Here is a 27,627-nt window from a genome sequence, read left to right as displayed (position 1 = left end):
TAATGAACCTCCCAAGTCCGATGATTAAAAAAAATTACAATGGTTCTGTAAAGGTTGTTACTGATGCTGTTACTACAGTTGCTAAAGAAACAATGCTTGAGGCTGCAAAAGAAATAAAAGGTTATAGCAACAACATTGTTGATACTGGAGTTTCAACTGATGGAACTTGGGAACTTAGAGGATACAGTTCACTGAATGGAGTTGTAACAACATTGTCAATGAATAATGGAAAAGTGTTAGATGTTGAGGCAATCAGTAGACTTTGTAAGCAATGTCAACTACGCAAAGATTTAAAATCTAAAAACTCAGAGATCTACAAAAGTTGGTACAAATCTCATAGTTGTAATGTAAATTGTATTGGCTCAGCAGGAAGTATGGAAGTGACTGGTGCCAAGCGTATATTTAGTAGACCTGTCAAAGAATATGGATTGCAATATATTAAATTTTATGGAGATGGTGACAGTAAAAGTTATCCAGCTGTGAAATTTACTTATCCTGGTGTTGAAGTTGAAAAGTTAGAATGTGTTGGGCATGTTCAGAAACGAGTTGGGACACGTCTAAGAACATTAAAAAAAAACATGAAAAACCTCTGTGGCCGTGGAAAATTAACAAACAGTCTTATTGATAAGCTTCAGAATTATTATGGGATTGCAGTAAGAAGTAATAAAAACAATCTACAAGGCATGAAGAAGTCCATTCATGCTACACTTTTTCATGTTGCCTCATCAAAGGAAAATAACTGGCATACTCACTGCCCAATTGGTGAAAACAGTTGGTGCAGATATCAGAAAGATAAAGCAACAGGCAAATCAACATACAAACTAGGTGCAGGACTTCCACTGTCAATTATAAAACATTTAAAACCAATATATGCAGATTTAAGTGAGGAGTCTTTGTTAAGTAAATGTTTGCATGGGCAGTCACAAAATCAAAACGAAAGTCTAAATGCAATGATTTGGGATCGAATACCAAAAACGAAGTTTGTCAGCCTAACACAGTTAAAATTTGGAGCATATGATGCTGTAGTAAACTTTAATATTTGTAGAAAAAGTTCTATTTTAATTGACACCTGGAAGATATACATCAAGTGTGTGCGATAGTCAAAATCGAAAACGCATTTATTTAGCTGGATATAAAAATCTAGAGTCATCCAAGAAGCGGCGAAAGATTCTACGAGGGTTGTCAAAAGCATCAAAGGACAATTTTGAAAACATAGAAGGAAGTCAGTATGCTCCTGGGTTTATTAATTTAGTTATATTTTATATTTTTTGTGAAATTAAAAAATTTTTTTTCTGTTTTTGCGTTTTTCTCAAAACAAGGTTTTTAAATGCCCCGGCTGTGATAACTTTGGAACCGCTTGGTGTTTAATGATGAAATTTTCAGTAATTGTCCTATTTTATACCTTCTATGATTTGAACCTCCACTTTTATGAAATACTTCACAGAACACGTTCTACGTCTATTTCAGTTGCCTTATTTTGACCGAAATTCATTAAATAACAATTTATTTGCCCCCTTAAATACTAACTTTCATATTTTTCATAAAATTTTAGATTCAGATCACAGTTCAAAGTATTAGTTAAAGGGAATTGAAATATGACAGTTTGAATATATGTAGTTCTTCGGATAAGTTAGCCGGGGCATTAACTGTTTTTTGGTTATTTTTTCAATATTTTCTTGGTTACCATGGCAACAAAACACAGTTTTTAAAAGTTTTCATTCTGAAATATAAAATTTTAACGTTATATATTGTTTAAAGTCAATTTTACTGTTTGAACATGAGTTTTAACATTTTTGGGGTACTTCCCCCTTAACATCACCAGCAATATCTTTGTAAAAATCTTCCGTTTTGATTTCATAAATGAGTGAGTCTGTGTCTGTCATCAGCAATTTTACTCAATCACCGTATTTTGGTTTGATGTAGTCGTAATGGAATTCAAACATTAAAATTTTGCTGATGTCTAGGATGCACATTCCAACATAAATGGGTTTGTTGTAAACCAACTTTGTTTTCTTCATGTTAATGGCGATCAATTTTTCATTGAAAATGGTGCGGTTTTCGAATTGAGTACTTTTGGATGATTTGAGAGCTTCTTTTTCTGCAGTGACGAGTCTGGCGTCAACATGATTTTCGATGTTTTCCATGGTTTTTCCGAAGACGGAGTTGTTCATGAGTTTGAAGAATTCTTTTTCAAAAGTGTTTTCAGCTTTTGCTTTTAAATTGGTGTTGAAATCGATGTATGGTTTCATCCAAGGTTTTTCTTCAAAGGTGAAACCTCGATGAACTTTTGCAATGAACAATCCAATTCGTTCATACAGTTTTAGGTTTTCATAATAGACGACGTATTTCTTTTTTGGGTTTAAATTTGGAACGAGTTTTTCTACTTTCCCAATGGGCATTCTTTCAGGGGCTAAAGGATAATCGTTGTGTTCATCGTGAAGATGATCAGGGTAATCCAAGTCGACTTCAAGGATGCATGGCATGGATTTCCAATTTAAAAGTTCGACTTCAGTCATCCACCTTAATCCTCCAACGGGAATATTTTTGCTCATCTCCCATCCGTACAAGTTGTTGGCGTCCAAGTACTGGGTGAATTTGGATGGTTTGGTGGGATCGTACGATTCGCCCATGTATTTGTTGTTTGAGGTACCAAGTCGGTTTGAGATCATACTCATTCCACAGCGTACTCCCTTTTGAATCATTCGAAGCATGTCAGGATCGCTCAACAATTCCAATATTATTTTTGTCATTTTTAACATCGCATCCCAGGCCAAACCTGGAGAGGTGTAATACCAGGCGGGGTCGAGCTTGTAAATTTTCATGCTGACGTCCCTGAAATGTTCAAAGACATCTGCAAGTATCAAAACGTCAGACACGTTGTATAGTTCGTGGTAGTCTTTAAACGTTTCACATTCAAATTCGTTCAAAACCGTTTGCGCATGCACATAGTCTTCATCTTCTATTTTAGCGTCGTTCAGTTTGGAATGGAAGGCTTCGATAGGAGGCAATTTTGTTTCAGAGAATTTTTCAATGGAGTCTACCCATTCGTAAGGGTAAACACCTTTTCCTAATAACAAATCTCGTTTTTTTCCGCTGAATAGTGAATTTAAGTTTTTGCATTCGGTATCAGCTTTCTTGACTCGTCGAGCTTTGCAACTTACACAATTTCGTTTGCAAAGACATTCCTTTCCTTTTTTATCCTCACAGTTTTCCTTGCATGTCTTTGGATCTAACCTAGCACATTCAGCGCACAAATCTTTAACAAGGTTGTCAGCCAAACCTTTTAGCGAACTTGCCATGAATTTGAAGCTGTCAATAAACCTTAGCTCTTTCCATACTTCCCGAAGTTTTCCAGTTTTTTTATCAATAAATTCTCTCACTTTGATGCTTTTTGAGAAGCTGGTGTATTTTTCTTCGTTGTTGGGGATGCATTTTAATTTTCCACCAAATTTCTTGATGAACAAATGGTTGTCGTAACCGAATAAATTGTGGAATAGGATGGGTATGATTTTTCGAATTTCATAATCATAATCCAAGTTGCATTTGTTATGCACAGCTCCTCGATACTTTCCAGTAAAATGGCAGTGATCGCGCACTTTATCTTTTTTAAGATTTTTACGGCAAATGTGACATTGTGTTGCATTTTTAAAATTCTTTTCATCCTCATCAATCATGGCCACCTTTTCTTTAAAATCAATCTTGTTGAAAATTTTTGTGAGGTCTGTTTCGAGACTGTTTACAAATTTTTGCGAAACGCCGTCACCGTCGCTTTTTGCTGTGTACGTGACAGGTTTTCCTTTATAAATGGTTTCGTCGAAGCATTTGATGTAATAACAGAACGAGCTCGGAACGTGTTTTTGGTATTGTTTGGTGTAAGACTGTTTTGAGTCGGGGACACAAGTGTTGACAGGTTTGATAAAACTTTCAAAGTCGGCATAAACCACAAAAGGGACTCTCATGAACATGTTGAAGTTTTTAAACTGAATTGCTGTCCCTTCTTCAGGAAGTTCGATTCGGACCAAGATGTGACTATAGCAGTTTTTCATTATACCCGAAGACGTTGATGCTAATGTCTGAATTGATTTTTTCAAACTTGTCGATTTGACCGTACTTGACAGGAAATTTAATTCCGTCCCATTTCAACTCTTCTGATTTTTTAATCAAGTCTTCGTCAATTCTTTCGTTGTCTCTAGATATCAGATTCAACGCTCTGGTGACGGACCATTTAAAGCATTGGTTGTCTTCGTTTTTCATGTTGATGATGGCCTTTTTGTTTTTCAGTTCAGGAGGGAGATCAATGTAGGAAGAACCGCTGAAAGGTTCGTAATCGATCATGTTAACTTCTATTTTCAAAATTTTGGAAACTTTCCATTTGGACCCTTCCTTGTGGTAATTGGCCATGCTTTCAAGAATTCTTTCTTTCCATGTTTCAAAGCTTTCTCTTTTGTCAGTCAATTCGAGAACAACGTAGTATTTGGACGGGAAGACCACAGTGCGAAGAGTTTCTTCTCCAGTGGCAATATTCACACGCGTCATTTCGCATGTTAAAACAAGGTTCGTTCTTGTTTTTTTTTAATGACTTTGATCGGGGTGTAAGAAAATTGCTCAGTGATGTGACTTAGCGCATGCTCAGTCAATTTAAACTTAACGGGGGGAACCGGAGCACAGAATACAAGACCTTTGAGAGAATTTATCGTTTTTTCCACTCCATTTCTCACACTGCTCACTGTTTTCTTCACCGTTTCTGGAACGTATGTATCAATAGCAGTAAGCACTTGGTTAAAACTGTTGGAGACGGTCGTTGCAATTCTTGAAAATAAACCAGGTGGACTAGGTGTGATGACGCTCGTTCATTCGGTAACCGGTGTGTCAAGGATGGATGGTTCAGCTCTAGTCGCCTGATTTTGCAAGCGAGCAGCTCCGAATGAAATCAAGTCGTTGGAAACAGGACGAGGAGCTGGAACAGGTCTCACGATGATAGGACGAGAGGCAGGAACAATTGGCCTCGCATCAGTCGTTCGTCCGCGTGTTGCAGGACCAATGACAGGTCTCGTGGTTTTTATGGCCTCAACGAGCTGTTCCCTGGTCATTTTTGTGTAGCGTTTTATAGCTCTGTCTTTGGATTGTCTTCTCAATGATGCCATTGAGACTTTTTTCTTTGCATTGTCACTCATTTTAAATACAGAAAAAATTTCTTTCACCCAATTTCAATTTTTTAAAATTTCAACGAAAATATAAATTTTCAGCAAATTTAAGGTTTCAGCACTTCTATTTTATATCCGTGTTTATCGTCAAAATATTTCCAGCAGTGACCCGTCTCTTTTCCTAATTTGTAAATGGATTTGTATTCGATCACTTTTCCCGTTTCAACATGGGTTATTTTTAAAGTGGAAGGATGAGTTCTGATGTTTTCAAGTCTTTTCCATTTAGGATCGATGGGTTTCTTTTCTTTTAGCGGTTTTTTTTCAAGCACTCTTGGTCTCCCCACAGGTCTCTTTTCTTTCACCTTTTCCATTAAATCGCTTTTATCGATCAGATTGTTTTCAAACGCGATCAGTGTCAAAGCCATTAAAGTGTCAGCCGTTTGGGTAATGCCGTTTTTGATCAGCAAATCTTTCAAAGCCTTTTTTGTGTAAATCATCTTTTTAATACTGAAATATTTCATTTATCTCAAATTCAATTTTTTCAATTCTTCTAAAAGAATTAAAAAGGTTCACAAAAACTAGTTTCCTGTTCAAACTCTTCTCTTTCCTCTTCCAACGTCATTCTTTCATATATCCTTTCATTTATTCCTTTTCTCAAGTCTTCTTTTACATTTTCACAAAAAACAATTTCCTCTTCCAACTCTCTTCTTTCCTTTTCAAACTCCGTTTCTTCATAGAAAAATCTTCTTTCTATTTCATTTGCCAACTTTATTATTATTATTTCATCTTTCAACTCTTTTATTATTCTTTCCTATTCTAAATCTTTTCTTCTTTTGGCCAACTCTTTTCTTCTTTTTGTCAACTCTTTTCTTTTTTCCGCCAACTTTTTTTTTTCCTCTGCCAACTCTTTTCCTATTTCCGCCAACTCCATTCTTTTTTCCAACTCTCTTTTTCTTTCCTCACATGTCAACTTTTTTCTTCTTTCTGCCAACTTTCTTTTATGCTCTTCCTTCTGTATTCTTAGATTCTTTTTAAAATTTCTTTCATCCTCATAATTAATTCTAATTATCTCTTCACAGCTTGCTCCTTCTTCCCAACCACTACATTTTATTTCAAACACTCTCCACGGGAATCTTCTTTTCCTTTCCTCTTCCAACTCTCTTCTTCTTTTTGCAAGCTCTCTTCTTATTTTCGGCAACTTTTTTCTTTCCTCTTTTAACTCTCTCATTTTTTCAACCAACATTCTTTTTTCCTCTCCCATCTTTTTTATTTAAGCTGGAATTTATATTGCTTGAATTCAATTTTTTTTTATTTTCAGCAACTTTTCATTTTTCAGCAACTTTTCAAGATACTGGAAAATCTTCGAACTTTTTGAGCAGCGCGTCCATTTTCAGTTTTCCAGAAATTTTTTTCTTTTCTTCGAAATCGCAGTCCTAACCGAGTACGTAACTGTCGATCGCTCGTAGCTTTTCTCGCTTTTTCTAATTTTGCCCCACTCTCTTTTTTTTTTTTCTAAAATTGCCCCACTCTCTGTTGTGCTCTTTGATTTCTTTTTCCATTCGCGAAAAGTCATCCTCTTTGTCCTCCCACAAAATTGCGTAAAGCTCGTCTCTTTTCTCGTCGCTGTACATTTCAGGAATTTTGAACGAGCTGCTTTCAGCCTTAAACGCAAGGGCCTCGAGCTGCCTATTTTTAACCACATCAGACTCTCTTTTGCTGCACTCCAGAAAAAACGGGTGAAACGACATTTTTTTTTATTTCAGAATTTCTATTTTAAATCCGTTTTAGTCCACTTTGCCGTTTCGTTTCTCCAAATATTTGTTGCCATGTCCCGTCTCTTTCATCGCTTTGTAAAGAGAGCCATATTCGATCACTTTTCCCGTTTCAGCATGAGTCATTTTCACAGCCACGGGATTGTTTCGGATCAAACGTAGCCTTTCATATTTTGAATCTATCGGCTTGACGTCCTCCATCATCGCATTTTTGTCGATCAAATTGTTTTCCATCGCAATCAACGTCCAACACGGTTGATTTCAACCTCTCAGCCTGCTTGCTCACGTCAAAAACGAAAAGAGGGCAAATGTGTCTGTAATTCAGCGCCGTCAAATTTGGCTGAGCGATAATTTCGCTGATTCCAAAAATCTTGTTGTCAAACTTGCACACGTCCCTGTAAGCTCTCAAAAACTTGTTGTTTGTAAAGGACAAGTCGTAATCGATGGCGGGGTACCTTTCGCTATTTAAAGTGACGTACATGTTTTTCAAATCGCAGTGGTTGAATACGGAAGGGTTTAAATCTTGATTTCCGTCTTTGTTGGTCTGAATCCATCAATGATGTATCTCGGTCGTTCACTGGCAGATCTGGCGCTCAACCTCCAACTGAATGTATTGGACACTGGCACGGCAATGGTGTCGCACTGTCGGGATTTAAACGACAACGGCACGTCTACTTTGGACTCGATGAGTTTGTAAAGATTGCAGTTCGCCATAAAAGAGGAGGTGACATGAGACATAAACAAAGACAGTTTGCTCAAGTTTTCCTGCGGCTGCTTCAGCGCTCTTAAAAATTGCATCTGCGTCGCTTTTTCTCAAAAGAGTAATCGTGTGCTTAAATCCGTAAAGAACTTTTTCGTAATCTTCGCAAAAACCAAAAATGTGTTTCAAAGGAATGCAAAATGAAAATGTTCCTTTAACAGCAGGCTGCTTAATGATGAAGTCTTGCCTTTGACTAAACCCGCTGTTACCTGCAAGATCGGCAACGGCAGTGGTGTCTCTTTGCCACAGCTGATTCATTCCTTCCGACACTTGGTACTCCACCGGATATTTAAGGAAACCCAGCATGGTGGTGGCTTGACCTGGACTGTACATGGTTTCAACCTCTTGATTCGATAACTGATAAGAAATCTGACTGAACAGGTGCATCATGCCGTTGTTTGCAAGAGAAACCAAATTCGCATCTGCATAGGAAGTCCCGTCTGCTTTTGTCAGTCTTCCTTCGACCAAAAGGTACGTACGCCTCAGAGGAATGCTGATTCTTATCTCCCCGGCCGTGTTTAAATTGGTGCTGACCGGTTCGTATTCGTGAAATTCAAATCTCTCAATTTCTTCATCAACAATGATTTCTTCTGTAATGTTTAAAACATCAGAGTTTGCCATTTTTCTATACAAAAGAAAAAAAATTTCGGATCCTCATGTAATTTTAAGTCCGCTTCCCATTTTCACAAGGCCTTGGTTGTCCATTTTAACTAGGTCTTGGATTCGGAAGGCGTTTTTCCTGGACAACTTTTTAGGACGCAGCGAACCCCTGAGCGAGGAATAGTCGCTACTGATCGTTGGAGCTGCTGATGCAACCATTCTGGAAATAATGTCTATACTTTTTTGAGTGAGAACTTTAGGAGCAATAACTTTTGGATTAGGAGTTCCAGTCTTGGCATACATCTTTTCTATCACCTTTTTACCTTTATCAATAGCCACGTCTTTAGCAGTCACAATCGCTGATAAGGCCAACTCTTTTCCAGCAGATTTTGCAGCTGTAATTGCTTCTCTTCCCAGCTCGCTTTTTGCAATTTTGCCAGCCAAAGTAGACGCTGCTCTTAATGCGCTCGACGCAGCTACTCTTTTAAAAAAATTCTGCAACGTGTCAATGATTCCACCTCCTCCAACAACGTGTTTCTTAACATATCTGTTTCTGTAAATGATCATTTTTTAATATGCAAAAAAAATTATTTTCCATCGATGACCTTCATCATCGATTTGTATTGGTCTCTTCTAATCACTTTTTGTCTCAGCAGCTCATCGCAAATGCTCACAGCTTCATTTCTCGATCCCGTATTCCCAGCACGACAAGCAGCCACGCTCAATTCAAGCTTGTACATCAACGCATTCGGATCGCTCGGAAGAATAATCACTCCTGAACCTTTTTTGCCTCTTTAAGCTTTTTCAACACGTGACTTGTAGCGATTATATTTCTCACTTTCTAACTCATTTCTCCAATTTCCAAGCTCTGACATGACTTTCTCATACTCCTCTTTTCGATTCTTTGCGTGGTACTTCTCATTAAAATGATCTTCAATTTCAGCTCTAAGATATTTTGAAACATATTCTTCTTTTTCTTTGTCATCTTTTTTCTTACGAGATTTAAGCTCGTTTTCAATAGGGATGATGAATTGATTGTATTTTTCAACCTCTGCAGCTTTGGGTTTGTTTGATCTTGCATCTGGCTTTACGGCTTCACTCTCCATTAAAATTTTCGAGTAATTGGCCACATCCTCTTCCGTCACGTCCCTTGAAATGTTTGAATTGGTCATGAGCTCCCAAAGACCTTTTGTTTCTTCGTACTTTTCGCCGCCAACAATTGTACCATCTTCATCAAACATCACTCCCATTTTTCCAATCGTATATTGACCATCGTTTTTGCTCAGTTCAAACTTGTTCTTAAAACTTCTTTTAAATTTTTCTCTTGTGTCTAGATAAAACAAATGTCTCAAAAGTTCATCACTTTCAGGCATATACAGCTCTTCCATTGTTGTTGAGTCTAAAAAAGACTTAACCTCAGGCTTAATGCTATCTTGCTCAGATTTAATTTTATTGATTATCTTTTCGTTGCTTTCGATGAGCGGCTTGATCATCTTTTCGTTGCTTTTGATGAGAGGTTTGTACATCTTGCTCAAATCAGTCTGAAAATTGACATCTGAAATGTTGTCATTGATGCTGTTCTGATAAATCATCTTTCTTCTGTCATTAATTTCTTTCACAATTTCATCCCTTTTGTTCGGGTCTTGTATTTTAAAAAAAGACATGGTTTTAAAATACGCTAGAAATTATTTTTCAGAACCAAATCTACGATTTCTTGAACAAATTGTTAAACGCTTGAATGGCGTCTTCTCGACCTTTTTGGATCAGTGTCTCTTTAGCCAATTCGTCCATTCCGTTTTTTGTTTTGGTTCGTATTTCCTCTGTCAAGGCTTTAAATTTTTGAAGCTCACCAAGAATCAATTGAAACTCTGAATCGCTTATTTTTCCGTCCATCAACGCTTTGGAAATGTGCTCGCTGATCGTGTTCAATTTAGACTTTGCCAACACTTTTATCTTTTCATGCTTTTCCGCTTTCAATGCCATCTTTTTGTTCACTTGACCTCCGACAATCGATAAAAAACCCATTCCAATAGCCACGCCTTCACACGCAATCGCTGCTGGACTGGCAATAATGGTTGACAAAAGTCCTATTCCAGTCGCACCCAAAGCTATGCACAAGCCATGCATTGTATTGTCCACATTCGAAATGATCCTGAAAACGCGATGGTACTTTTTGCTGAGAACTCTCTTCTTCCTCTCGTTGTCCATTTCTTTTTGGATTTCGCTTACTTTTTGAAGACGGTAAATATGCCCTCCTTCATCTGCATGAGCCGTTGGAAGAGTTGGGTATATTTCTTTGTAACTGTTATAATCTATTTTTTATAAATGAAAAATAAAAAATTTCTTTTTCATGGTCAAATTCTTTGGAAAATTCTATGAATTTTTAAAAGAAACTCACGAGGCACAGACTTTCTCCCTTTTTAATCACGACGTCCTTATCGCTTCTGTTATAAATTTCCATGATGACGTTATTCACCGATTCTGAAAAAAGAAGGAAGTGATTGATATAATTCAGCTTTAAATTTAGACCATGCCTCAAATTCACCAAAACCATTCCATCGTCAAGTTTAATTCCAAACATAAAAACAATCGTTTGCTTTGAAGAACGATTTAGCTTAATGTCGCTTTGAGCAAATATTTCGCATCTGGATTTCACCTTTCTAGGAGGATGATTTAAATTTTCGTCAAAATACACCGTCGCTTTCAACTTCTTTTTATCATAATAAACAATTCTTCTCATCTTTTTAACAGTAAAGGAATTTTTTTTCTCTCTTCGTCTTCTTTTATCAATTCAAGGAACCCTCGATAAAAAATCCTTTCTTTGGTGTTCATCATTCGCAGAATTTTTCCCTCTTTTGTGGGGTAGACGTGAATGACATTTCGCTGAAGCTCCGGATCAAACTCTTCAACGCAATAATTTTCGCGAATGGGAGACGGCATTTTTCATTTGTGCTGAAATTTATTTATGACATTTTTCATCGAATTTTTCATGGTTCAGCTAAACCACTTGTTAAACGTAATAAAACACATGACCAAGGAGCAGGTAATAGCTTCCGGATTGACCGACTTGCGCGTCACCCGAGTTGAGCGTGACGACAAGCCTTCTGCCAGCTGCAACGCTGGGCATTGAATCTGACTCTACAAAATTTCTGTAAAAGGAAATGGTGGTGGTGGATGCGATGGATGCGGTGGATTGGTACAGCAGTCCAGTCGATTTGTTGTTAAAAGAGTTTACACTTACTCCATTCCACGAAGACAAATAAAAATCTTCCAATCCTGACGAGGAAAAGATGCATTTGCTGTCACCGTCATATCCAGGAAAGTAAGAGTAATTGTTTGCATTGTAAGGTGTCCAAGGACTGAGATCAGCGACGTTGCCTGGAGGTAAATTTCCGTCGTACATTCTGACTCTAGACTCCCACCAGTTTCCAGAGGCGCCAATGATGTGTGCTCTGATATATTTCAGAAAAACGCCATTTCCTTTTCCATTGGTGTTCAGCAAAACATATTCGTTTCCGTAAGTGGTGTTTAAATATCTGAACGTCCTCGCGTACAATTTAACGGAAGAAAGGAGTAGTGGGATGGTTGTGAATGTGGAAATGAAAGGTTGAATCCAGTAAGTGATGGCCACAGCATTTTTATTGTACAATTGGATGATAATGTTTGATCTGAACGGCATGTCGAGTGTAAAATAGCCTCCCATGGAAGTGTTGGCAACGTTACATCCTTGCAAAGAGTTTGCGTAACCTGGTCCTCCTCCGAGAGGGACAAAGAGCATGTCGCAAGCAAGAGCAGTGGCGTCCACACCAACAGCGTCAGTGGTTGTTGAATAATTACCAACGTTAATTTCTCCATCTGTAAATATCCGAAGAAAGACTTGTCCAGTGACATTTGTTCCGGTTCCATTGAGAGCCAACCATAACCTTCTCAGAACTCCAGGGTTGTCTGAGTAAGTGAAAACAGTAACCGCATCAGGTAAATTTGCAGCAATCGTTTGTTGCTTTAAACCCAAACTGGTGAATCCTGATCCTGGAACAAATCCTAAAAAGTTGAATTTTTGCAAAGAAAAATTAGAATAGCTTTTTGTCGCTCCATCTTGCGCGCTTGTCGGATCTGTTACATTGATCAATTTATGGGAATTCAAATCCAAGTCAGCCGTTCCCACAGCATTTCCACCACTTAAAGCATGCGTGTCCACGTAATTTTTCGTTGCTGAATCTGAGGACGAAGTGGGCTCTGCCAGATTGGTCAATTTGTGTGACGTCATCTTATTATCTGTGTAAAAGATGTTGGCGTATGCATTTTTAGTGTTCACATACCCTTTTGTCGCTGCGTCTTTTAAAGCGGTCGGATCTTTCACATTGATCAATTAATTGGAATTTAAATCCAAGTCCCCAGTGATGGTGCTTGTTCCGTCCGTTTTGATGCGCATGCTCGAGCTTACGTTGACGCAATTTTTTCTGGCAGCGTCATGAAGATTGGTCGGTTCGTTCAAATTGATCGCTGTGTGAAAATTCAAATCCAAGTCCACTGTGCCAATCACCGTTCCTCCTCCTGACGCATGCGTGTCTAGGTAATTTTTTGTTGCGGCGTCATGAGAAGTGGGCGCTTCTGCTAAATTAATAATTTTGAGGGAATTAAAATCCAAATCTGCAGTGATGGTGCTGTTTCCATCTGTCCTGGCGTACAAAACGCTTGTAAGAGAGGTTGAATAAGAGTTGTATAAATACTGAACTAATTCTGATCTACCAAGTTTGTCAATCATTTTTTATATGCCCCAGACTTTATTTTTTCGCTCACATCACCACATGGTATTGATGACATTTTGAAAGTCGTTTCCTTCGTCCAATTTTTTCAAGACGCAAAGGCACAAGTGACCGCAGTAAGAAGTGTTTCCAAATTGAATTCTCTCGCTGATATAATAAACAAGACTTTTCAAGTATTTAACCAATTCGACAAGAAGGGGCTTAGCGTAAGAGTCGAAATTGTATTTCTTATCACCATCTTTGTACCAGTACACTAAATGAAATCCTCCCGTGCCTTAGTCTCCCGTACTCACGATTCCACATTCTTTTCTTCTCGGTTTTTTCGGCAATGTGTTTCTTTCAAAAACTGCTCTGAAATTTCAATTTCAGCTTTTTTGCTGTCTCTATCAATTGAAGAGTATTCAAAGCCTCGTTTGGCAATTTTATTCCTTCGACGTTGATCATTTTTAAATTCGCGCAAAATTTAAAAATTCACTATACCACTCTTCATCAGATTCAGCCTCTCCCAAATCCAAATCGTCTATAATGCTTTGAACAAAAGGAGCATTTTTAGTGATGAACACTTCTGGAAGCTTGACTTGAATGGACTCGATCTGCGGTCCAATATAAACACCTTCAACTCTCAAAGACGCAATGGCAAAACACCTTTGACGAACACACCCCTATGAATCTGCTTTTACAAGCTTTTTATTCTTCTTTTTGCAAAACAAGGTGATGCTCTTTTCTTTTGTATACAACTTTCCGAAAAAAATGGGAGATCCTGATCCCTTTTGCTTGAAAATGGACAAATCCTCAGTCATTATTTTTTCCGCTCTTCGTCCTTTTTTTTCAACAAAGCTGACATATGGATGACTTGCTCGCGAAGAAATTTTGATATTTTTTCAGTCACCTCCATGAACTTTTCTTCTTCTGATGTCATGCCCTTTTTATCGTTAAAAGCAACAAAAGACATGGAATATCCCGTCAGCTCTTTCTTTTCCACACTGCGATTTTCAAACACACCCAAAGAATACAAAACGGGGGTACTTAAAATAAAAGGACCTTTTCCATTCGCATACTCATAATACAACGGAACCTTTTGCTACTAAATGGGGTTTGTGGCTGCGTAAATCTCTCCAGCCAATAATTTGCTCTCGTCAAAATTTTCAATCGTTACAAATTTCATCTTTTTTAATAGAAAGAAAAATTGTTTTTAGATCATTTCAAAATTCGACGCTTTAACTTTATTCTGCTCCTTGACTTTATTTATTTTTCTTCGAGCATATACGAACATATCCTTCATCACCATGCCGCTTTTTTTAAAACGAATTCCTCCACACTTTATTTTCAAATCAAATTCATCCATTCAACGAATAATGGTATAATCCAAATCATTTTCAAAGCTGTAAATCTTGTAATGGTACTTTCCTTCCTAAGGCGAATAATAATACGACTCCTCGTAATCCTCCGTCTTAAGGTACTCATTTGTAAAAGGCTCAAACAAAACTATCATCTTGCTCATTTTTTAATGGGAAGGAAAATTTTTTGGGGAAATGAAATAAGTAATGTCGCACGAAAGCAAACTGTTCAATTTTTTAATGTCCACCCACGAATTAAACGAGTCTGGATATCCCCAACCATTTGACCAGTGATCTGCTCTTTGTTTTGCGAATGATTTTTTTAATTCTGAATATGTCTTTATGCGTCTTATGCATCTCCTGCTCGTAAAAAGTTCCTTGAATTTCTTCATTGTTGGCGTCAGCGATTTTATACGTTGGCGGATCCGTATACTGAACTTTTAACTCGGTAAAAACCTCCTCAGTCCATCTCAGTGTATATGATGGTGTGTTTACCGAGTACCAAAAAGTTGTTCTTCCGCTGCCCTCTGATTGGTTGGTTTATCGAAGGGTTAAATCATTCTTACTACGTCACGATCATGTTGTTTCGCTGTGCAAGCACAGCTTCACAACATGATCGTGGCGTAGGAAGAACGTGATCCATGACGTGAATAATGACGTCATCGATGACGCGATTGGAACGAACAAACATCACGTGATTTTAAACCAACCAATCAGAGGGCAGCGGAAGAACAACTTTTGTGGTACTCTGCAAACATCGAAGCAAATGTAAATGCTGAAATAAAAATAATGTGCATCCGAAACAGCATCCGTTAAAGAAATAAAACAAATATTTGACAGTGTTATATATAAAATATATATGCGGACGCGTTAGTACAAAAACGAATAAAAACACCGTTTTAAAACTTAAAAAAACCGTAAAAAAAACCGTAAAAAGCTCCGTTATAAATGTACAAAAATATGTAACTAGTTCCCAGTCCTAAACGAACTAAACCGCGCAATTTAGAAATACAAAAATAATAAAACAAACAAGAAGGTTACCTTCCTTCACCGCCATGTTGAATGTTGTATATTGAAAATTTGAGAAGAGCTTCGCCGTCCTTTCTCCTTTGGGGCTTTCGCCCATATGAGGGTTTCGACAGTGCGCTGGTATATATAGCTTCGACGGCTCTTAAGTAGACAAACAACGGCCCTTAAGTAAACAAACCTTTGCGGGGGTCCATCAACCGACCAATCAGGTTGCAGAGAAAAGTAAACAAAAAAGTAAACCAATCAATCAGATTGCAGAGAAAAGTAAACAAAAGAAAACCGGGGGTAAAAACAAAGTAAGACGGGTGTGATGATGAAATTATTATTATTCAATTGACAAACAAAAATTAGGTGTGATGATTACATATTCTTCCTTTCCGTATTCGTCGAATTGGAAATATTCTTCCATAACGCTTTCCTCACAATCGACTAGGGTTTTATATTCGTGGTATTTTGCATTATAAACGTCTTCGTTTTTTGACAAAGTGATAAATATTAAACGATTTCCACAGTGATCGTGTTTGATTTCGGTTCGAGCAATTGAAAACGAAACAGCGTGATGTTGTGTTATCTAAAAACGATCCAACTCATCATCATTTCGAAGATGATCGACTTCGAGAAACGAGGGTTTACAGATTGAGCGATCTTTTGAAAAATAAATAACACGAACCATTTTTTTATTTTTTCTAATCTAAAATAAAAAGGCTTTAATTATTTAAATTTAGTTGAGTGAAATTGATGAAAAAGAGATAAATTGAGATAAAGTAACGATGTGAAACAATAAGAAGGAGGTTATATAATGTATTATATTTTGAGTTAAATGAATAATTTTTTTTTATAATAAAAAAATGAACGGAAGAAGATATATGCCTACTTATCCTTATCGTGGAAACGGATTAAATAAGAAAAAGAGAACAACAAAGAGAAAACGACAGAGAGAAGAAGGTGAAATAGCCAACAAGGCGATTGAAATAATGTCACCTCTTCCGTTGGCGTTTACTAAAAGTGCGAGTCGATATTTGGTGAAGAAAGCGCTCGATAAATTGTCACCCAGTAAAAAAAAGTTTGTAGTTTTACCTGATCCATCTTCATCAATCGTTTCATCGATCAATTCATCTCGATATGATGGTTGAAAATCCATTTAAGAAGTTGAGAAGATGGTGGAAGAAAAAAAACGAGAAAAGACGCATCAAGAGAATAACACCGGTTCATTACAAATATTGGTTTTTAAAAGAATAAGTTTTACAAATTTTTGAAGCAAGGTTGAGTTTCAATAAAGTCTTGAAGTTTTTGCACACGCACAAACATTTAAAAATTTAATCGATTTTCGATTTGCTTCGATAAACCCTAAAGATATGCACAACATCTTAATCGATCGACGAAATCAGTAATGTGTATAGCGGTTTGAAGAAAGACACCAATGGTGCTTTCTATTTCTTTTTCACCGATTTTCGTGCTTTTATCGATGTTTGCTTCGTTTAAAAGTTTATTTATTTTATCTAATGGAAGAAGATCTTCGTTGTCGATTGACAGGAGAAACAAATAATGATGTTTGAATTTCCACACAACTTCCCATTCTTTGTTGTTGTAAGGATCGAAACGACCATAGCAGTGGGTGCATTTTTTTTTACAACTCATCTAAAGATAGTATTTTACACCGTTTAAGTTTGAAGAGAAATGTATATTAAATATTTATAAATAGATATGTAATATTAAAGCAATTATAAACCGATATGGAAAATACGGAGAAAAAAACTTGCGTTAAACAAATAATCGACGTAATAAAACAAAATAAAGCAGTTAGCTTGTTAGCGTTTCTCTTTATTGTTTTTTTTGCTATATATTTCGGAAAAGAAAAAAACTCAACAGCTTCAATTTGCTATTGATTGGATTGCAACAATCTTGCCTAATATAAACATACCAACACTGTCAATTAAAAGAACAACTCCATTTACAACTAAAAGAACAACAACGTTTTTTCAACGGTGACAGAGTCAATTATATAAATGCGAATTGAATATCGAAAAATCGATAAATGAATCGTTGGTTTTATTAACTCGTCGGTGTTTACGTTCACATTTGCTGCATAAAGTAATATGACAAGATTCACAGTTTGTGCAAATAAAGGAATTCTTTTCCATGTATATTTGGCAAATGAAGCAAGACGTGTAAATTGCAGTTTTATGCGCGTAATGTTCGTATAATCTTTTTTTCATTCTTTTCTATTTTTTCAAATACAACATGGCTGTTTCATTGCTTTTGTGTAATGAGGTTGGTAAATCAACATTTTGTTGTTCTTTGATATATCGCTCGACTTTTCGACTTAATTTGTAAAACAAATCGACTGCATCTTTTGCTCTTCGTTCGACAGCCGTTTTATAATCCTCATCTCCATCGTTGCAACTCACAACTCTAATCTTACATTCGACATCCGTCAATAGATTAAGAATTTTCTCTGCTTTCGTGAAGGGAGTGTTCATTGTTATATGCTGAAAGAGATTAATATATATTTATTTATTTATTTAAAACTACGTTATATATAACTTTTTCGAAATAATGTTTCCAATAATTCTTCCAAAATTCGTTGCAACAACATTTGCAACAGGACAGTGTTTTATCTTGTTCGTTTTTATCGATTTCGTTTTTAAGACGACCGAAAAACATCGTTTTTTCGAAGGCTTCATTTATTTCCTCATTCAAAGTTTTTTCCATTGTATATTATTTTTTATCTAAATAAAAATATGTATTTTATATTAATAAGTAGCTAAATAAACAAACATTAGGTCTTTTTGTTCTATTTTGGTGAATATTCGATTCCAATAAACGTATTCTTCATTCGATATTTCATCTTCCATCGAGTAACCTTTAATTCTTAACCATCTTCTTATGGTTTCGTAACATTTTTCGCAACATTTTTCTCGATTGTAATCGTAATCGATAGAATCCAAAAGATATTGATAGAGTCCTAACTCTCTTCCCATTTTTTTCCAATCTTTTCCAATACGAGGAGCGAAAGCGTTGATAAATACTTGGTATTTAATATTTTTTTATAACTGAAACAAACAAAAAAAACAACTATTAAATATTATTATTATTCTACCTAACATAATAATTTTGCTCCATCTTTCATCAAACATTCATTCATTTCTTTTCGTTTTTTTTTTATCTTTTCTCATCATCTCGGGTAAACAATTAACAATGTCTTTGTCGATGTCGACAGTGTTTCCGTTGACATCATTTTGAACAATGTAAATGTCTCCTCTTATCGAATTTAGGAGCGGATAATTTCGAACATGAGAATTTCTTGGATAGGGATAAAGACGAATGTTGTACCATGCGACGTGATGAGGAGATATAACGAGATATGATTCCATCGGTGGTATTTTTTTGACGTTGGTCAGTCTTGGTTTTCGCACTTCGCTTTTCGATAAATGAAGAATGCGCACCACTTTTTTTTATGTTTGCTGAAGAAAAAATAATATATTTCATTTAAACATAAACATATATTAACATATTTTAACATTTTGTTGAGTTTTGTTGAATCGTTTTGAAAAAACGTTTCCAAATTTCTTTTCTTTTGTCATTTGAGTTCGTCATTCGTTTGCATTTGTTTGAATGGTTAAGCGGAACAATGAAAACTTGTTCTGAAATCGTAGTCGATGTAATCTGAGGACGAAGAGTTGGTTGATTGTAAAACGACATTAATAATAACGAGAAAAGTATCGTAATCGTCGTGAATAACGTTGTTGTAGAGGTTAACGCTACTAAAACAGCTGTTGCGAATGACACATGTAATATGTAATCTGAAGAAATCAATAAAAAAACACATAAAGACAAAAATTTACACATGCAAGGTTTTTTGTTAATCATCATTGTTTCGTTTTTGTTGTTTCAAAGTATCGAAGTCCCGTGATTTCCTCCATCACGTAATACGGTTTTGTCGACAATGTAAACATCGTATTTGTCAAATAAATCCCCGACGTCGAGTCGAGAAAAAATTGAAAAGCCAAACGAAAATTGAAAAAATTGAAAAAACCAATCAAAATGTTTATTTAACCAATCGAATAATCTGTCTTTCGACTGTTGCAAAAGTCTCTCTTTTTTTTCTTTTCTCGTATCGCTTTCGACGATACAGCATGCACAGTGACAAGAAAGGTATTCTTTTTCGATCGGTTTGAGATTTTGAAGTTCTTCTTTTTTTTCTCGAATTTTCTGACGAAGACGAAGCGAAGCCCATTCCATTTTTTTTTTTTCCAAGTGTTTTTTTTTCACGTCGTTTGCAGGAACAGTTTGGAGGGATATTGATTTTATTCATATTCTAATAAAGAAATATGCGAATAAAGAACAATTAATAAAAAAAAATTACAACTTTTTGATTTGTTCGTTATAAAAAGAGAATCGCTGGTTTGGGGTTAAACCCTTTCCTTTTAAACCGTAAGGATCGACGACGACTTGTTTAACTTGAGTTTGTTGTATAACCAAAGGAGGCGGTTTCTTTTTCTCCGTCTAAAAGACAAAATTGTTTTTTGCACAAATATCGTATCGACCGATAAGTTGTAATTTTTGAGAGAGTTCTTTTTCGATATCTTTTTCGTTTCTTGTCCTTTGTTCTCGTTTAAACCAACAGTTTATCATTTTGAAGCTTTTTTCTCTAATAAATCTGTGATCAATATTTATACAGTCGAGTTCGTCTTCGTCTATGTTTAACAGTCTTCCTAATCTTTTGCAATCGGTCGCGACTTGATTCGTAATTTGTTCAAACTTTAATCTTCTAACCTGTCTCTTTTCTTCGTCATCCACTTCTGTTTTTGTTATTTTTCTTTTTTTTTTCCATCTTAATATAGAAAAAGAAGAATCATTAACAAAAAAATATAATCATAATAAAAAAAACATTTACACATCGTAATCTTTAATTTTACACAAGTTGCAAATAAAAACGTCCAATTTCTCATCCCAATCACCGTATTCTTCTATATTACTACGCGAGCACGTGTCGTATTCAAATTCATGCGATTGAATCGTTTTGCTTTCATAAAACATATCTTCGTACATTTCTTGAATGCGGTCTTCGATTAGCTTCATTTCGGAGTTGAGTTTTTCTTTCGCCTTCGCAAAGGTTTCCGCGTGTAAATCGATTTGTCGGTTGAACGATGTCATCACCGCTTTCGTGAACATCATTTTGGGGTTTCGATAATCTGAGAGGGTCACCTCGCGACCTAGAGTGAAGTGTTGTTTAAGCGGGTCGCTTTCATCGAAATAACAAACTCTTATTTTACGAACAAAAGATACGGCGTTCGATGACAAAAAATGAGGGGTTGTTAATTGCAGTGCCACGAAAGGTTCTATGCAATCGAACAATTTTGTTTTCCAAATTTCCAAATTGTCGTTCAATCCGATATCAATCCAGATATACGATGTCGTCGATTCGACGTTTCCGCCTTTGTCCAAGCATTCGTCTTCCAAAGTCACACACGTTATAGAGTGAGGAGTGTTTCGAAAATCAAAAAAATATCGAAAACGCGAATGATCGATTTCATGAAACGGTTCTTTCGCAAACTATCCGTTGTACATGTTTTACATTTCGTTAAACATTTCTTCGTACATATCTCTCAGTCATTGTTCAATTTTATCGTAATCGGTTTTGAGTTTGTCGTGCACATCGTCGAACGTTTATAAAAAATGTTTATAGCGAGAACAAAGAATGCAGGTGAAGTGAAAGCGTTGTTTGATCTTTTGTTCAAAAATATGAGGATGGTGTGTTTGCGAATAAGTAAAGAAGGTATAAGTGTGAGAACAAAAACAACGATAAATTTAATGTTTGAGGTGGATCTTTTTGCAGATCGTTTTGATGAGTACTTGTTTGAATTTGACGAATCGTTGCATGTTGGTGTTGAGAGTTATGTGAGTAAGGTGTTTAAAACGGTGAAAAATGGAAGCGAGTTGACTTTGAATGCGGGAAGTTTAGAAATTGCCGTGAGAACTTTAGACCAGTTTGCGTATAATATTAAGGTGGCGACGGAAAGCGTTCAAAACGTGAGTTTGAGTAAGCGCTGTTCTTTTTGCTCAAAGAGAAGGGTTTCGGCTTCGAGGTTTAGCGAAATGTGTAAGATGGTAAAGCCGACATCGGAATTTAGAGTGTGTTTAGAGAAAGGGATGTTGATATTTTCAATGGAGACAAGCGGTGTTTTTAGTGAGAGTTTTAAGTTTGGAGAAGAGAGCGATGATAAGAAATTTGATTTGGTGCGTAAGTCTGATCAGCTGTAACGGGTTTCAAAAATCGTTTCTTTTTCGAGCGTGTTGGATGTGTACAGTAGCGTCCAAAAGTAATTGGACAAACACCTTTTTGGTTATATTTTCTCATCGAAACAACATTTTTAAATGAAATTTTGCATAAGCATGTCAAATTATACTACAATTATGAAAAAGAAAACAAAAATTCCCTTTTGGGAGTAATTACTTAAAATTTTGCTAAAAGAATGGAAATGACTGGCTCAAAAGTAATTGGACAAACTAAATATGTCGTTTAAAAATAAAACTTTCTCAACAAATGATAAATTTTCAGCATTTTTTATGAAGATTTCTGTTAAATAATATATATAATATTACATAGTGTTATATTCTGTTACATAATGTATATAATCTGAGCATAATCTTAGTACTTCGTTGGAAAACTTTTTGCCGCAACGACAGCATTACATCTACGTGGCATTGAATCAACCAAATTAATTAAAACATCAATTGGTATTTCCTCCCAAGTGCACTTAATCAACTCAAACAAATCATGCTGATTAGATGGTTTCCGAACACTAATTTTTCTCTCAATATGTTCCCAAAGATGTTCGATTGGGTTCAGGTCCAGAGATTGTGGCGGCCATTCCAAGATACGAACTTTCTTTTGAGCTAAAAAATCCATGACTAGCTTGGAAGTGTGTTTTGGATCATTGTCGTGTTGGAAAGTCCAACCACGCAACATTTTGTTATTTGCATGTGGCAGCATTATATCTTTGATTATTCCTTTATACATGCTTTGGTCCATAATGCCTTGAACTCGATAGATTGGACCTACTCCATCACGGCTAAAACATGACCAAACCATAATTGAACCACCACCATGCTATACTGTAGGAACTTGGTACTTGACATCATTTCGAAGACCTATTGGACGTCGAACATATTTAATACCATCAGAACCAAACATATTAAACTTTGACTCTTCACTCCATAGTATTTTTGACCATTGGTTTGCTGTCCAACTTAGATGTTCTTTAGCGAATTTTAACCGTGCTCTACGATTTTTTGCAGAAATAAAAGGTTTTTTAACAGAGCGACGGCCAAAAAGGTTGTTTTGTCTTAAGCGACGCTTTACTGTTGCATAAGAGCAAGAAATTTAATGGGACTGTGTAGGTTCTCTATGAATTTCTTTAGCACTCTTGCGCAGATCTGCCTTTGACGATCTTATTACAACATTATCTTGGCAAAAAGTTGTTGATTTCGGGCGTCCTGACTTTGTTGATACTTGGAAGTGACTCCGTTGTTGAAAAACTTTTAATGTATAACCAACTGTTGATTGTGGAATATTCATATCTATTGAAATTTGTCGCACAGTCTTACCGTTATTAAATGCTTGTACAATCAACTTTTTCACTGCCTCGCTTAAACATTTATTATGTCCCATTACAAATTATTGATCATTGAATGTTTTTATAAAAATCTGCCTTCAGAAAAAGAAGTTAAAATAGTCTAAGTTATATCAACATTGTTAGAGTTTAGTTTGTCCAATTACTTTTGAGCCAATCATTTCCATTCTTTTAGCAAAATTTTGAGTAATTACTCCCAAAAGGGAATTTTTGTTTTGTTTTTCATAATTGTAGTATAATTTGACACGCTTACACGAAATTTCATTTAAAAATCTTTACTTAATGAGAAAATATAACAAAAAAGGTGTTTGTCCAATTACTTTTGGACGCTACTGTATGTGGGAGAGACGTTAATGATTTCGTCTGAAGGAGAAATAGGAATGATAAAGGTGTATTTTCTATGATCCCAAGGACTTGTTGGATAAAAAATTTTCATTACAAAATGGAGCCTAAAATGGGTTTGCTATTGAAGGGTAAATTAGGACCGAGAAGTAAACCAAGACCGGAGAATTGTTTTTCTTCTCCAGAGCCAATACGATCGTATGCTTTTTTATTTTTGATGTAGAGTCCATCGCCTTGAGTGTTTCCAGCCCAATGGTTTAGGTATATACCGGATCCTAATCTGGATATTTTTAGCCCTTTTCCATCTTTGCTCAAGTAAACGATACCGCGTCCAGCAATTTTGTCAACCATGGCAGAACCGGCAGAGGCTCCAACACCAGAGAGTAGTCCAGTGGCAAGAGCAGGGACGACTTTTGTAGCGATGGTGCTTCCGATCATCCCTAGTAAAGGTAAAAGAGCTCCGATGAATCCTCCTTCTACTTTTGCGTTGTGCATGAGTTGTTTTTTGCTGAGTTTGAGCGTGGTACCTTTTCCAGCTTTATATGCTTTTGCAATTTTGTTGAGTTGGGTTTGAGTGACAGCAAGAACATGTTCACCGTTCAAGTCTTGATGAGTGAGTTTTATGCTGGTTGCAGTTTTATCATGTAACGCTTTTTTAATTTTGTCAGCTTGTCCTTTCGAAATGTTGAGACTGATCTTTTGATACATTTTTAATAGAAAAGGAAAATTTTTTTTCATCGGCTAAAAGCGCTTCCGGAGAAAAGATCGCGTAGAGTGGATGAGATTTTTTCTCTGATGTGGTATCTGACAATGATGTCCTCTCCTCTAAAATCGATCAAGTGATCATCTTGATCAATGATTTGTGTTTCCATTCTTGAAATTTTGCTGACAACGATGGGAAGGTAGGTGAGGTGAAAAGGTTTTTCAACAATTTTGGTTCCGGGTTCAACTTGTGGGTAAAAGGAGTAAATGTCGTTTGTTGTTCTTCCGTCTAAATAAGATGAGCCGATAATGTCGTTGGTGACTCGAATGACTGCAGTTGCTTCAATTCTCACGATATTTTCAGACTCGTAAGTGTCGATGACGCTTGTGACTTTATTAGGGTCAACAGTGTCTTCTTTTTTTTCGACGTAGGTGTATTCGTTTCTATCGAATCCGAGGAGCGAACCTATGCTGTTATTGACGTTGAAATCAACCCAGTATCTTGTCGTTGCTGTAGGCTTTCCAAATTTTAATACGGCTTTTAACGAAGACTCGTTTGCTGTAATGGTGACTCCGTCTACTCTGTACAAGCTTCCTGTTTGTTTTTGCATTTCATTTTGAAGGTATTCGTTGAGCTGGTTGATTTCGTAGGATCCTTCTTGAATGTAGATGGTGTAGCTGTTCGATCCAGCGTTTGGGCTGTATCTGAAAACGTTATTTTTAGAGGTGATGTTGGTGTAGCTTCGATAGGTTTCGAGTCCTACAAGAGCCATTTCGTACTGTTTGTTTAAATCCAGCTCGATAGGTCTTTCAAAGTATGTTTTGATGGAGCTGTTTGATACGGTGGGAAGATCTTTTTTAGATTTAGCAAGCAAGTAAAATCCAGATATGTTTTTTATACGTTTGGAAAATAAAAATCGTCCAACCCGCTTCGGTATTTTCCATGGTCTTTTTTGGAGGACAAATCAATGACGGCAAATCCATGGGGTTGAGACCGGCAGTACTTGCAAAACTTTTTAAATTCTTCTTTTTTCATGTCGCTTGAAACGTGATCTTGATAAATGTGGTTGATATTTTTATCGTCTTGAGGAAAGAGACAAATAAAGTTGGCATTTTCTCTGATGGTTTGCTTTGGGAGTAAGAAATAGTTTTGAGAGAGGTAAAAGCAGTCAACGTTGGAGTGTCTTCCTCGGATGTAATATTTTTCGCATTTGCTTTGTTTGGTGAGTTGTAAATCGTCAAAGATCATCAAATTGTTTTTGGACGAGTCTAAGGATTCAGGTTCAGGCACGTCTTCTTCACTTTCGAAAAATTGACATTCCATGTCTGTTTCTCCGTCCCATTCTTTTGATATTTCGTCAATGACGGCTTCAGGACTGGAGTTTAGCTTTTCAATTTGGCTTTGAATGTTGAATAATTGTAGAATGAGTTCTTTTGGTAGTTTCTTCTCAAAGGCTTTTTTGAATATTTTGTATTCGGGTTGGAAAAGGGATTTGCCAAAGACTTGCAAGTGGTTATAATCCAGCCATCCAGGTCTAAGCAGTAAATTGAGCAGCAAGGTTGTTTTTTCGCAACCGGACTTTCCGACGATGATTCCTCGAATGCTTCTTGGCAAAAGCTTGTTGTTGTATCTTTTGGTTTTTCCGATATTCCATGACAAATCAATGACTTCCATTTTTTTACAGTTAAAAAAAATTTTTCTTTTATTTAAAATGTACTGCGTTAAATGCAAAAGAGAAACTGAAACCATTCACTTGAAAAAGGAGATGACAAAAAACAATAGACCTATGTTGAAAGGAACTTGTGACTCTTGCGGAACGACCAAATGCAAGTTTATTGCTAAAGAAACAAAAGGAGGTGATTTGGTAGAGTCAATCAATAAGCTGTCGAGCAAAGTGAAGCTTCCATGGGCTAAATTTCCAGGGGAAATGCACATTCCTGGGATGAAGCTTGCAGGGCCTGGCACAAACCTGGATAAGAGGTTGACTTCTACGGACATGTATCAAGATTGGAGAAAACCGGTAGACAGAGTTGACAATGCAGCGTATCACCATGATTTGGCGTATAAATATTTTAACGACCGACAAAACAGGAATGTGGCAGATCAAATGATGCTTGAGGAGATGAACTCCATTCCAAACCCCACTCAAAGAGAGATTAATGAGAGAAAGCTTATTACGTCGGTGAATAAAGCCAAAGCTAAATTTGGATTGGGTGTAAGGAATCCAAAGGATTCTAAAAAAAAAAAATGCCTATGAAATGGACGGATCAGCTTGCAGAGGAGCTTCATACACCGGTTATTCGTCATTTTAAAAGAAGAAGGGTGATTGTGAACGACATGGATGAGATATGGGCTGCAGATTTGGTTGACATGCAATCGTTTTTAAAATTCAACAACGGCGTAAAATATTTGCTCATGGTGATCGACGTGTTTTCAAAGTATGGATGGATTGTCCCATTAAAAAGCAAAAAAGGTCTTGAAGTGGCTGAAGCGTTGAAAAAGATATTTGAAGAAAGAAAGTGCACCAAATTGTGGGTGGACTAAAGAAAAGAATTTTACAACAAGCATGTGAAAGCGCTAGGTGTGCAATTGTAATCCACTGAAAACGAGGGAAAAAGTTGTGTCGTTGAGCGATGGAACAGAGCGATGAAAGAGAGAATGTTTAAATATTTTTCAGCCAACAATACTAATAAATACATTGACGTATTAGATGAGATGGTGGAAAATTACAACAACACAAAGCACTCTTCCATTAAAATGACTCCAGTGGAAGCCAGTGATGAAAAGAATAAAAATAAGGTCTGGATGAACCTGAATGGTAAACAGAAAGAAAGAGCAAAACGGAAATTTTCTATGAGTGACAAAGCGCTGATCACAAAAAAGAAGTCTCATTTTGAAAAGGGGTATACACCGAGATGGACTGAAGAGGTTTTTACCGTGTCAAAAGTTCAGTATACGGATCCTCCCACATATAAAATCGCTGATTCTAACGGTGAAGAAATTCAAGGCACTTTTTACGAGCAGGAGATGCAAAAGACGCATCAGGTTATATTCAGGATTGAAAAAATTGTTCGCAAAACCAAGACCAGATCATTGGTCAAATGGTTGGGGTATCCAGACTCGTTTAATTCGTGGGTAAACAATAAAGAATTGATCAGTTTGCTTTCGAGCGACATTGGTCATTTCTTTTCCAAAAATAATTTTCAGGTTCATTAAAAAATGAGCAAGATGATGGTTTTGTTTGAGCCCTTTATAGATGAGTACCTTAAGACGGAGGATTACGAGGAGTCGTATTATTATTCGCCTTATGAAGAAAAGTACCATTACAAGATTTACAGCTTTGAGAACGATTTGGATTTCACCATTATTCGTCGATGTGAAGAATTTGAGTTGAAAATAAAGTGTGGAGGGATTTGTTTTGAAAAAAGTGGCATGCGGCTGGAGGATATGTTTGAATATGCTAGAAGAAAAATAAATAAAGTCAAGAAGCAGGTCAAAGTGTCGGATCGTGAAATGATCTGAAAAAATTTCTTTTCC

General features: G+C 36.4%; 2 protein-coding genes across 3 annotated transcripts in view; one reads left to right on the top strand and one right to left on the bottom strand.

Annotated features, from left to right (window-relative positions):
• The window catches only part of LOC149876957 (uncharacterized), a 179,264-nt gene that overhangs the window by 13,212 nt on the left and 138,425 nt on the right, over nucleotides 1-27,627 (top strand). The window lies entirely within an intron of this gene.
• LOC149876966 (uncharacterized) lies at nucleotides 1,224-3,965 on the bottom strand. Its single transcript, XM_090074818.1, has 2 exons — nucleotides 2,276-3,965; nucleotides 1,224-1,234 (listed from the first exon to the last, which is right to left on the bottom strand). Exons 1-2 carry the CDS (start codon nucleotides 3,963-3,965, stop codon nucleotides 1,224-1,226), a joined length of 1,701 nt encoding a protein of 566 aa, XP_089930944.1.

The sequence above is a fragment of the Hydra viridissima genome, unplaced genomic scaffold, assembly GCF_058129835.1.
Source record: "Hydra viridissima isolate aposymbiotic clone 2 unplaced genomic scaffold, HvirCarnegie_v1 scaffold_17, whole genome shotgun sequence".
Taxonomy (NCBI): Eukaryota; Metazoa; Cnidaria; class Hydrozoa; order Anthoathecata; family Hydridae; genus Hydra; species Hydra viridissima.
The sequence above is the reverse complement of the archived record's forward strand: the minus strand, read 5'-3'. Positions and strand labels throughout refer to the sequence as shown.

Excerpts from the sequence above, each read along its gene's own strand:
- LOC149876966 (XM_090074818.1), bottom strand. The coding sequence starts at position 3,965 with ATGTTCATGAGAGTCCCTTTTGTGGTTTATGCCGACTTTGAAAGTTTT.